Source organism: Mugil cephalus, chromosome 19, assembly GCF_022458985.1.
Source record: "Mugil cephalus isolate CIBA_MC_2020 chromosome 19, CIBA_Mcephalus_1.1, whole genome shotgun sequence".
Taxonomy (NCBI): domain Eukaryota; kingdom Metazoa; phylum Chordata; class Actinopteri; order Mugiliformes; family Mugilidae; genus Mugil; species Mugil cephalus.
Window position 1 is genome coordinate 16,695,806 of NC_061788.1, and position 13,024 is coordinate 16,708,829.

Genomic DNA, 13,024 nt, shown 5'->3' on the forward strand with positions numbered 1-13,024 from the left:
TGCTTATGTCGGTGAAGGTTCGTCCAGGTCATCCAGGTCTTGGTATAGTCAAAAATAACGAGCTGAAACAAGGGTAAGTGGTCTTTCATTAAGACGTTTCACCACATATCTGAGTAGCTCCTTCAGTTCTAAAAGTTAGCGTTTAAATGTGATCATCTGTGGTTGTTGTCCATCAGGAAATCACATGGCTAAATTAATGAACAGACACTTAGCTGTACCTAAACCTTCCCTCAAAGAATGGTGAACTAGTGGCCCATCATTGAGGGATTCTTATTCTCCCCAGCCTTGCTACTTTGTGGTAACCATTGTGGTAATATTTTATTGCTTTGTTGAGGTTAAAGTCTCTTTGAAAACTCTGTCTTTTTGCCCGTTATATTTTTCTTGTTATTCCCATTATGCTTTAAAGGTTCCCCATCAGCACCGCCTGTCAGTGGAGGTCATTCCAGAGTTGAAGAATTCCGACAACCACTGTAGAAACCCTGGAGGAATCAGTGACAAGCCCTGGTGTTACACCACAAACCCTAACATACGCTGGGAGTACTGCGCTGTGCCCCATTGTGGTGAACCAGGTACAGCATCAGGTACTTTCTGCTGCTTTTTTTGTCCTTTTGTCCTGTTGAGCAGTTTCCACTTCCTTGTTCAGTCTCATTAAAAAAAACAAGCTAACCTAACAAGGGGAAGGTTGTCATAGTACAATATACTACTTTACCAGGTAGCTGCTAACAGCATCAGTGCTCCTTCTCAGCCTATAGATGCTTGATCAAATGGAGGATGTTGGTCATATACAGAACACTGGTACATGAGTCCACAATCTCTGCTGTTGGTAGATTTTAAATGGTCAAGAACTTGATGTTGATGGTGTTTCAGAACTCTTAACTGCTTTATTTCAATTGCCCTGTAAACACAAACAGAATCAATGTTAACTCAAACATTGTAACAATACTGTATCAATGACTCCATGAATAAGTTAAAGGTTTAGTTTAGAGACTTTCCTGCAATTTTTCACCAGTGGTGATGAAGCCAGAGTCAACAGTCCCTCGTCAGATTCCTCGCCTCCCACCAACCACAGCTTCATCTCCAGCTTACTCCATGTCCGTCATCGTGATCCTTCTGACTGCCCTTGCAACCGCCGCCTTCCTCTCCATCATCGTCCTCGCCTGCCACAGACGGAGAAAGCAGTGGAGGAACCGCAAGAGGTATGACGACGACAAGGACGTCGCGATGCACCGTTCTTTATCCTGTCTGTCTGTCCTCACCACTTCCTTTCTGTCTAAAGAGTGATGGAGACCCCGACGCTGAGTGCTCTTCCATCAGAGCTCCTACTGGATCGACTCCACCCCAACCCCATGTACCAGCGAGTTCCCCTGCTGTTGAACTCAAAGCTGCTTGCCCTGGAGTACCCCCGAAATAATATCCAATATGTGAGAGATATTGGGGAGGGAGCCTTTGGACGGGTTTTCCAAGCCAGGTAAGTGCGGGGGAAGATGAAGAGGAGGAAACAGAGGATTGAAGGGGAAACTGATTTAAGTTTATACCGTGTTTATTCAAGGAAATCTTTAATATTGCTATGTCATGATTCTAATCACTGCTAGAGGCAAGCATGATCATGTGGATGTGGATTTCTCAAACGGGGTAGAAAGGGTGGTGCATGAGAGACAGAGAGAACGTGGCTAAACAAGGCCACCGGTCATTCTGAGATCTGCTGCGTCATTCACAAAGTCACAAGGGGAGCTGGTACAGGTGTCACTTTCAGCCCACCCTGACCCTGTTCACAGTGAGGCACACATGTCTCAACCTGATCCCTGGGATAAGACTAAACACAAGACCTGGGTCATACAGTGTTTTGTAACAAATTAAAATAACAGTTTTGCTTGAGTCATACCCAACTCTAATGTCGTGCTGGGTAGTAAATGAGTCAGGTACGGCTCAAACACTGCTGAAAACAGTCACTAGAAGACTGGAGCTGTTTGACTTTGTGCAGACCACTTGAGTCACTTTTTCTATTGATTTCCACTTTGGACGGAATATAGCTTGAGCCAAAACCTTATTTTTAAAAGGTGAGCAAACAGTTTCCCTGGAACTACTTTGTGGGTGTCTTTATTTGGAAATAATGGAAATACTGCAATATAGCAATAGCACTGTAAAACAAACACTCACAGTCACCCCTTCCCCTCCGTCCATGACACCACATTAGAGCTAATGCCAGTATGTGGAGCACGGCAGATAAATGATCATATGATAGCTTGGTCAAAGCGCCGTACCATAATAGTTTGTGGTATTTTAACAGTAGCACCTGAAGTGTTTGGCAGATCAAATCTGACAGATGTCCTTAGCTGGTAATCCCTTAGTGAAAACTGGAATGGTGCAGTACACGGACACCCCTGGGAACACAAAATAATATGTCAGGACATTGATTTGATTACTAAAGGTGTCTTTAGACTGCATGACAACAGCGTTTGTGTAGGTGTGTTTATTGCATGTTATACTGAGCAAGACAGGTCAAATGAAATCTTGGTTGGAATCTGTGTCTCACTGTAAGACACGTATGTCAAAGGTCTGAAATGGCCTCACAGTGCGATCTAGTGTTCGACTGACAACCGCAGATTTTACCATGATTTCACTACGAATGTCATCTTGGGTGTCTGCCCCAGACTCTATGATGACTTTCTGAAAAGTAAAGTGAAAGTATATCTATAAAAGTGATCATCTTCTCTCTTGTGATACCATTCACTTCTTCTAATCAGTCAGAAAGTAATCTGACTTTAACTGGACATCTTTGTCAAGGTTGGAGGAGGATGTAGAGGTGAGGGCCCAAACGCAGGACAACAGATAAGGCAGGAACCCCAAACAAAAAGGTATTTAATAATTCACAAAACGAAGCGAGGCAGGTGAATCCAAAATCCAAAAATCAAAAGAAATCATCAACATGGCATGAAAACATGGAACATGGAACATGGCACAAAGCACAAGGAACATGGAGACATGGCATGAAGACATTAAAACGACGCGACAAGGAACAAAGGGAAAAGCAGAGCTATATATATACATAACAGGGCTCAGGGCTGACAAGACACAGGGGAGACACATGAGGACAATCAACGCAGGTGAGACAAATTAACAATCAAGAGACAAAGAGGCACAAGACAGGAACACCAGAACTTAACAAAATAAAACAGGAAACACAACATGACACAGACATGGTAAAACCACAAGGAAACATGATAGACAGGAAACTTCAAAACATGACAAAATAAAACAGGAAACTTCAAAACATGATCACAAAATAAAAGACAGACATAGAACCATGACAACCTTAAGTGCATGTAAACACGTTAATTCGACTATAATTGGAGTTCTCCCTATCCGGTTAAGATAATGCGATTGGAAATCAATTTTCTCCAGCATGTTTATGCGTTATCTGACTTTTAACTGGAAGACGCGTGTGCACATGTGCCACAGCCCCCGGAATACAATCATCCAATGTATAATTATCCATCTTGTTGTTGTTTGAAATGCTGGTCTTCCGCATGAATGGTGTAGATGAGGTCAACCGGAAAGGGGGCAGTATTAACATGGTATTAACCTGCTAACAAGACACATATCGCCACCTAGTGTGAAGGAGGAGGATATGTTCCTGTCAGTGTTTTGGTTTTCTCCGTTGCATAGAAACTGGAACAAGGACCACATTCAGCAAGTCGAATTTTGAGTATACCACGATTAAGCTGTGCATGTAAACATACTAAGTGTTATTGGAATCCTTAATAAATCAATAATTAATTAATTCATATTCAAAAAGCTGTATGTTTGAGTGCATGTCTAGTTTTTAACTGAAATTTGAATCCCTGCACTCTGAAATTCTAAAGCCGTTTTTGGTCCTCACAAACACAGCACAAGCACACATATAAGCTCATGTAAACACGGAGCATAAATGCCATTTTTATCTGTGTGCACAGGCTGTTTCCTGTGTGCACAGGCACTCAAGGGTGCCGCAGACATATAAATGCAAAGGTAGCTTGCGCATAGGTTTATGTACGTAAGTTACTTGAATACGTCTGAGCAGTAAATAACTTGGCCTCTGACAGATGGGGTTCATTCTATGGTTTCTATAGTTTCCCCAACGTGTGTGTAAGTGTATATGTGTCCCAGTGAGTGTTTCCTTATGTACGGGTAAAGTGTAGCCATTTGGTGTGCATTTCTGCAGGCACATCTATATATAAATCTACATTGAGAAACAACGTGTTCTCCCTAGTATGTTCTTCTTGTGGGCCAACACAGGAAATGCCTTTATGCATATACTGTATGTGTGTTGCATGCATGTTTCCTCCAAGTAACTGATATTTACAGTACCCTTATCACATCTAGCTGAGTTGTTTGTTGGTATAGTTATGAAATCAGACAATAATGCAGTAAATACACTTTTCATGCACATTCAGACAGCTACTAAAGAAACACTATGCTGGTATGTTTTTGTGTATTGCAGAGCACCAGGCTTGCTGCCTATGGAGTCGTTCACGATGGTGGCTGTGAAGATGCTCAAGGAGGAAGCGTCAGCTGACATGCAGAACGACTTCCAGAGAGAGGCAGCGCTCATGGCAGAATTTGACCATCCAAACATTGTCCGACTCCTAGGTCAGTGTGTGTGTGTGTGCGTGAGAGAGAGAGAGAGAGAGAGAAAAAGTGTGCCGGCAGAAATCTAATTTCCAAAGAGATTGCGATCACAGCTGGATTTGACATTGGATAACTGCTGGATCTGGGGGTTTGCTCGAGGGAGAAGGCAAGTGCAAAAGCAGAGAAACACAGACAGGGAGAAAAGAAAACTGTTTAAGAGACATTGGAAATGTAAAACAAACAGAATGTACGAGCACAATGGACATGATGAGCTGGAGTGAACCGTGGGAAAAGAACAACAAAAAAAAGGATCTCCCGTGTCTCCTATGAAATCTGAGGCTCCAACCAGCTCAATGGTGCATATGAAGTACACAGCTATCATTCTTGATTTAGTGAACGATTTTATACTATGTGGTACATACAGTACCACAAAGGGGGACAGCATGCAGCATTTTCACTCAACATGCTCAGGGAATACTATCGGATGATTGCACCATTCAGTAATCATTTTCTATGTAACATGTGTGTCCTATGTTTCTTTCCCCACTTGCTTGATTTCCTGCATTTCGTGGCCTAAATAACTTAACTAATGAGAAAACGGGTCAATCTGGACTGTGTCCATTAGCATTTTGCTATTTGGCTCATCCATTTTTCCACTTTACAATGCTTTAAAAGATACTGCAGAAACATCAAAGAGTAGAAGGATCTTTGTTTCCTGCGGGATTAACCTGGAAGTGACAAAGACAGACAGAAAGGACAAGAAGTCCTCTCCTCTTACAGTTGCTTGATATGTCTCAACGGTGCACTCAAAGGGAACCGAAATGTTCGTAGCATAGAGAATAAATCCATTAGTTTTGTTTTCCACACACACACAGTAACAGTAATTCTCGTTTTCCTCCGATGGCTTTTCACTGCAGCACTATAAAACCACTAGAGATCCAGATAGCAAACAAGAGCTGCTTGACAACTAATGTGTCTTTGTTGGCCTGAGTAAAACAAATGTCCTCAATTAAAGTTTATCTTCACTAATACGGCCTATCTAATCTAATACAAATAGGGCACATCCAAATATACTTCCAGGAAGACATTTCGAGATACAACCCGTTCTTTTTAGTGCCGTCAGTGAGTAAACAAAGCCATCGGTCATTTTCTGTGCTAAAAGAAGCTCACTTTTACAGTCCAGTGGTTGTGAAATATATATATATATATATTTTTTAATCACTCGCACAATCCAGAGGACTGCAGTATGTGCTGTTTTCTATTTAGTTTTGAGTGCCATTCATTTCGGATGACTCACTTGGAGAGTGACACACTAACAGCCAAGTCTCCGGTGCACATGAAACTAGAGTTGATTAGATTATTTCCTTAACCTTCTAATTACCCTCTAGACTAATAATACACCCCAAATCATGTGTAAAAATATATGTATCATGCATAACATGAACGTGTCTAAATTAGAGATGCCGTATGCCCGCGTGCCCTTGCCTCATTGCATGTGTTTACGCAGGGTGAGGCCTCCGTTTTCTGTATATTTAGAGATGGAGTGAAACATTTTAATCCAGCTACTGACCTTCAGTCAAGGTTGCTACTGCTGAATTACAGCTTGTTTCTTAAGGCATCCCCTGACACATGCACCCCAGCGACCACTAATCAGGGTTTTTTCTCTGGGGAGCTGCCCCTCTCTGTGACCCACGGGACATGCACTAACTGAGCATGACCCCCGCCCCGTGCTTCCTCTTCTCTCTGAACGTTCCGTGAAAGCATGTTGCAATGCTTCATCTGGATCGGCCATGACAATTAGACGGCAGTAAAAGAAAAATAAACATCTCAACTAAACAAATGACCCAGCTTCTAAATATTCTGTTTGACATTAGATTTATTTTTCCCCCTTGAATTTGAACTCGACCATAAGCTACTTGCAAAACTACTGGCCGCAAGTTAGCTTTTCCCACTTTCCTTTTCGTTTAAAGGGTAAAACAAGTACGATATTCACCCAAACGTCGCCACTTAAAGTGTGTGGTTTAATAGATGTCTGCAGAGAATCGGGCTTCTGGATTCATTTTCTTATATAAATGTGTGCTGTGACCTTTTGGAGGTGCCGCCCAGTAGTTAGTTATCATGGATGTATAAGGGGGAGAGCTACATAAACACACATACAGAGCAAAGAAAGTTACAAGATCATTCCCTCCCTCCTTACATCTTGTGCAACTTGTGTGTCTGTGATTTGTCTAACATTTTTGCCTCTCCTTTCCTGCCACGAACAAGTTTCTTTTCTATTAATCTTAGGGATGGGCATCAATAACATTTTATTGATACCAATGCCATTATCGATCCTGCTTATCGGTCCGATTCTTTATCCCCTTATCAATTCCTCCAGTGGATTTTTTGTTTAGAAAAAGTAGGCGTGTAAACAACAGCAAGTTTATTGAGTTTCTAAAGAAGGGATAAGCGTAAGAAAACAAATTGGTCACTGAATCCTCACCAGCACTGCTCTGTAAACACGTTACTCCGATTAAAATCGGAGTTCTCATTATCCGATTGAGACACCCAGATAATGCGATTGGAATCGGAGTTTTCATCAGATAATGTGTGTGTGCATGCTCCACAACCGCTGCGTTGGCGTGTAACCCCGAAACAAAATCGTCCAAGAAAGCGTAGAAGAAGAGAAACGGAGCCGCTAGAAGAACCGTCTGAGGGATAGCGCGGATCTTACCTGCACCAGAAGTAGCGCGAACATCCCGTACGAGATTAGAAAATGTACTTTTATCCATACGGTTGTTGTTTGAAATAGCGGTCCACCGCATGAACGACTCTCTGTAATAGATCAACCGGAAATCGGGCTGTATTCACGTGATATTATCCCGCTGAAAAGACACGTATCGCCACCTAGTGTGGAAGAGGAGAACAGTTTTTCTTCGATTTTCTTGCGCTGCATGTAAACTGGGACAAGGACTGTAGTCAGAAAGTCGAATTTTCAGCATAGCTCGATTAAGCTCTGCATGTAAACGCACTGAGTGATAGCTGCCCTCGTTGACCTTCTTTGCTTCAAATTCTGGTGCTGCATAAGCTGCACATTGCACTGTTACACTCCGTTCTGGTGAAGTGAAGCCACACCATTTCAGTCCCTCCGCCATTGCGTCTTGATAGTCATCATGTGAATAACATGCTTCGAGTGAAGAGTGAAGAGTCTTCTTCTTCTGGTGCACAACTTTTAGGTGCATTGCCACCACCATCTGCACTGGGATGTAAAGATCCAGGATGAAGGCTAAAGATATTTATGAACTGAACCACTTGTAACAGGTTCTTTAAAAGAAACGGTTATCGATGCCCATCTCTAGTCACATCATAATTGTATAATAACTTCATAGTTTCTTACATCTGGAGCTGCCAAACATTAGCTAAATAAAATATTTTATAATCAGGATTATGATGTCATTCTATCACATCTTCAGTACCATTAAATTCCCAATATTGACCTGGACCTTGGAGCTCTTTCTCTGTTGCACTGTACATTCACGGAGCAAAACCACATAATGAATTTCTGTCTTAGAAAATCAGGCTCTTTGTTGATGTCCCCCAAATTCAACTTGACATATTTTATATTTCGGAGGAAGTTAAGAAATGAATTTAGAGGTCTTTAGATTGGAAGAAACACTGAAAGCATTAAAGTGACCGGGCTTCCTGGAGGTCCAAGAAAAGCTTTGATGTGCCATCAATCAAAATGATGAAATAATGTCAGTACGCTTCAGTGCAAACACTAGCACAAGTCATGCTTGAAATTTACAACAACAGAGATGCCAGCAACTGAAACTAGAGTTTGAGTCCTGTGAATATTTCTGTTGCAGTAAGAAAGGAATGAATAAAGTAGCGGATAGAATTTCTATCCACAGCCCAAGAGATCTCTTCAAACTCAAAAAAATTATCGAAACCATTTCCACCCCTTTTAGAAATTGTTCTTATTTGCCTGCATTCCCCCACAGCTGCCAATGAGAGGCCTCAGAAAACACAAGGTTCATTTATAAATACGCTATCTTTACATCATAGGCTGCTAATGTGAGGCTGTTCTCTCATGTGCACATATTTATCTGTGAGAATGTACACATTGCAGATGGTTTCGTCTGTGTTTATGTCTAGGCTGGGTATTTATTTACCATTTACAGTGAATGAACTCATTATATGATACTGTAGGAGGCAAAAAAGCAGCTGTTTCAGTGTGTTTTAATAATGTCTTTAATATGTTTATGTGGGTGAGTATTTGTGTTCCTCACAAGCCTCCTTGGTGTATGTCATACTCTGTCCTCAGGTGTATGTGCAGTGGGGAAACCAATGTGTCTGATGTTTGAGTACATGGCCCACGGCGACCTCAACGAGTTCCTGCGTCGCCGATCTCCGACCCAGTCAGTGCGGCCCCTCAGCTGCGCCAGCCTATCCACTCGCAGTTTGTCCTCTGACCCGGAGATGGGACCTCTCTCCTGCACAGAGCAGCTGTCGATTTCCAAGCAGATCGCTGCAGGAATGGCATACCTGTCGGAGCGCAAGTTCGTCCACCGGGACCTCGCAACGAGGAACTGCCTGGTTGGGGAGGAAATGGTGGTGAAGATTGCGGACTTCGGCCTCTCCAGAAACATTTACTCAGCTGATTACTACAAGGCCAATGAGAATGATGCCATCCCCATTCGCTGGATGCCCCCAGAGTCTATCTTCTACAATCGCTACACGACAGAATCGGATGTGTGGGCTTATGGCGTGGTGTTATGGGAGATATTCTCCCATGGGATGCAGCCGTATTACGGCATGGGTCATGAGGAGGTGATTTACTACGTGAGGGATGGTCACATCCTTTCCTGTCCTGAGAACTGTCCCTTGGAGTTGTATAATCTGATGAGGCTTTGCTGGAGCACACACCCGTCAGACAGGCCGAGCTTCAGTAGCATACATCGAATACTGGAGCGCATGCATCAGAACAGACTGAGCATGAATGCTGACGCTGAGGTTGACTGCTGATTGTGACAAGGATGATTTTTCCTGTGCAAAAAACAAAAACAGCAAGTGTAGTGATTTAGTGTCTGGTAGTGCCCAGTAGCACAGAGGTAATTACAGTATGTGACTTCTTTTTCCTGGTGTTATTTTAGTCATTGGTACTACATATAATGTAACTTTTTAAATTCGAGTTTACCAGGAACTGTCCATCAGACAGGACTGCTTCATGGATAAATAGACTTAACAATTGGTGTTTTTTGGAACTTGTACATCATCAGCTGCAATTGATTTTTCTTGTTCTTAATTGGTTTCCATCATTGAAGCAGATTTGGTAAACTGTCTGACTTGTTGTTTATTAGTCACGCACAAGATCTCGCTTTTCAAGCCATGTCTTGCTAATTCCACAGTGGCACACAATCACTTTAAAGATTTGCTGATGATTGTTTAATAGACGTGTTGCTATTCCATTTTGGGGCATTCTTGTTTTAATTTTGCGTCTTCTTCTTCTTCATGTTGTCGTCGACCCTTTTTCCGACATTCAGTAAATCCTGGTAGGCACAGGTTAAATTACTTTTGCATTATTGAAGTCTTCCGACTTGCGTCATCGCCATCGTCCGTAAGTCTCTCGGTGATACAGACACATTCATTTGGTTAATTATAATTATTCAGAGCCTCATTAACTGGATCTATTCCTGTGCCTTAAAACAGACCTGTGAAGAATGGCCCTGATGTGCAAATATATCCTCATTCTGCAAGACTAAACCTTCTTAAAGATGGAAAACTTTGCTCTTTGGCGTCATTTCTTATTAAATTGAATTTTAGCTGTTTCACAGCATGTCCACAGTATTCACATTGATTACAACCGAGACAATGCCAAATGAAAGAAAATTAGGATTCTTTACATAAGACGACATGTTTCATTTCTTTTTTTATGTGGTGTGATGGTATGATGTCGTTGTTAGTTACATTAACAGTGATATATATATATATATATTTTATTTTTTTTCTTGCCACACTTTATATTAAGTATGTTATTTCTTTGTATTGTTTGCAGAATAAACACAATTATTCAACATGTTCAGTAATTTACAAGAGGGAAACAGGTATAATGCCGCCCATGTTCATCGCATTAGTTTCACCAATTAGCATATTGCTCAATGTGCAGCAGAGACTGATGGGAATGTTACTAGCTCTGCCTTTATTGGGTCACGAATCAAAATGTGGTCTACAATGATTTTGCAATAGCTTTTCAGGAAAACAACAAAAGATTCATCTTCTGGGATCCATGAATCATTTAACTCCGAATATCTGGATCAAATTTTGCACTGACTGACTGCCAGTGTGGCTGATAACATAACAAGTGAATTGAAAGCCAAACCTTTGACAAAACAACCTCGATACACCTCTTTCAAAAAAAAAAAATAAAAAATTGGCCACAAAGTTAGGTAACATCATTAAAAAAAAAAAAGAATAGAATAACCACAAGGAAATGAGTGTATTTACAAACAGGAACTGAAAGCCTGCCAAAAACGCCAAAAACGGTCAGTTTTTAAATCCGTCTTTTGGAGGTAATGCTCCAGATTGATATGTGAAGGAAAATCTTGAACATTTACCATAAGTCTGGTGAAATACCTTTAAATATTAACTTTAGATCGAAAGATTTCTCTGAAACCAGAGCGGAAATGTCCTGAATACTACCACCACTCCTACTCCTCCACCTCCTTCCCCTCCCCCTGCAACTACTACTACTACTAATAATAGTGACTATAAATTAAATATAATCAAGAACACAAATAATACAAATAAACAGTAAACACGCCTCATAGCAAGAAGGTTCTGTGCAGTTGTCACGTCTCCCTGTGTCAGAGTGGGTTTCCTCCTCCCACACTCCAAAGACATGCTTGTTGGTTCTAAATTGAGTGAGAATGGTAGTTTGTCTTAACCCCTGCTTCTCGTCCAGTGGCAGCTGGGTAGGCTTTGGGCCCCCCTTCGGTAAGAGAAAATGAATGAATAATAATTAAAAAAAAAAAAAAAAAAAATCTCAGTGGCCAGTCCTGTTCTTTCCAAACACACATAAATCTTTTGCAAAACCCTGTCGTGGTCACGTTGCACCTTGCTGAAAATAAATGGGAGGCAGCAGTCCTCACCTTGGCCGCTCTGTCTAGTGTGGCTTTGCGATGAGAGTGTAGAGAACGTGCCCGCAGCAAATGACACGTACACCACAACTTCCTCACTATTATTACGAGACCACTTTTAGCCAAACAGTGGAACCGAGGCTTGAGTAAGAGACGGGCCGAGACAAAAGTAGCGGCGCTTACTTACCTCAAGCCGTTCTCTGTTTATTTAATCACAGCCTCTGCTCACACACGTCTCATGACTAGCATTTTACCATACGGCCGCTGCAGTGTGATTTTTTAACCACAAGAGGGATCGGGGTGTAAACAGCAGCAGAAAATGATTGTGAGTCATTTTTACAGTCAGTTTCTGCTATGCGCTGTATTTATTTATGCTGATTAGGTATACTTTAGTCAACATGTCTGTGTTTGCTCCAAAGTGCATGACTGTGTGAGTAAGCAAGTTTTATGGAGGATTTGTACTTGTGCGTATGTGTATACGTGTGTGTGTGTTTTGGGAATTCCCAGTGTAAACTGTTTAGAGTACACAGCATGAAGTTTGGCCTTGGACCGGTCATCCCACTTGTTCTTGATCTAAACTGCAGCTCAGACTGTCACTCCCACTTCCTCGCGTGTCTCTCCCCCATCTCCTCACTCTTCACCTACTTGTTTCTTGGACCAGACTGTCGTTGCTGCGGAGTTGCTTCTTTTCATGGCACCAGGCTTTTCATTATCGCCTCCTGTATTTTCTATGCATTTCAGGCCCAGGTCCCCCAAACTGATGGAGGGATTAAAGAGGGACCCCCTGCCTCCTACATGCATTATATTATTAAACTCGGCCTAGTGCAAATTATTGATATGCATTATTATCATTCTGCAATCAATATTAAGCTATTGAAGTAATACATAGGTTCGAATATTCTTTTTTTAAATTTTTTTTTTCATTTTTGCCTCAGTAGTTGGCTGATAGGAGCAAGCTGCGCTGTTAGTTTCTCTTCCGCTAATATTGCTGCGTGCCTCTGGGATTTCACCTGGGGACTGAATAGGCTGTAATATACCGCCTCGTGATTGGCTCAGCAGCGATCGGGGCGGTTCTACTGTGTACAGGAGGCTTAGACTGACAGGTGTAGTGTGGTGCCCTGCTGTTGGCAGCTCCTTATTGCTGAATGACTGTAGTGTTGACTGAAAGATAAAAGATTTATTCCTTTACTAAAGGAAGTGCAGAAATAACTATGAATAACTATGATTTTCATGGCCTCAAAAGTGACTGGACATGTGGGATATTCCCTTTTTATTTCTCCACGAGTTACACGGATCAAATG

General features: G+C 41.8%; 1 protein-coding gene and 1 long non-coding RNA gene across 3 annotated transcripts in view; one reads left to right on the top strand and one right to left on the bottom strand.

The window, feature by feature from the left end:
* Positions 1-10,661, top strand: part of musk (muscle, skeletal, receptor tyrosine kinase) — a 29,940-nt gene extending 19,279 nt beyond the window's left edge. Inside the window, exons 13-17 of one of the 2 annotated variants that reach the window (XM_047570773.1) lie at positions 407-581; positions 1,010-1,196; positions 1,277-1,468; positions 4,481-4,629; positions 8,912-10,661. In XM_047570773.1, the coding sequence (XP_047426729.1) occupies positions 407-581; positions 1,010-1,196; positions 1,277-1,468; positions 4,481-4,629; positions 8,912-9,612 (1,404 nt within the window). In that variant the 3' untranslated portion in view covers positions 9,613-10,661. The remainder of the gene's footprint in view (positions 1-406; positions 582-1,009; positions 1,197-1,276; positions 1,469-4,480; positions 4,630-8,911) is intronic. The other variant, XM_047570774.1, reaches the window with a different exon arrangement.
* Positions 1,035-7,375, bottom strand: LOC124997161. Its single transcript, XR_007110923.1, has 3 exons — positions 7,322-7,375; positions 2,262-2,381; positions 1,035-1,157 (listed from the first exon to the last, which is right to left on the bottom strand). It is a non-coding gene; the product is annotated as an uncharacterized LOC124997161 (long non-coding RNA).
* Positions 10,662-13,024: the final 2,363 nt, after the last annotated feature.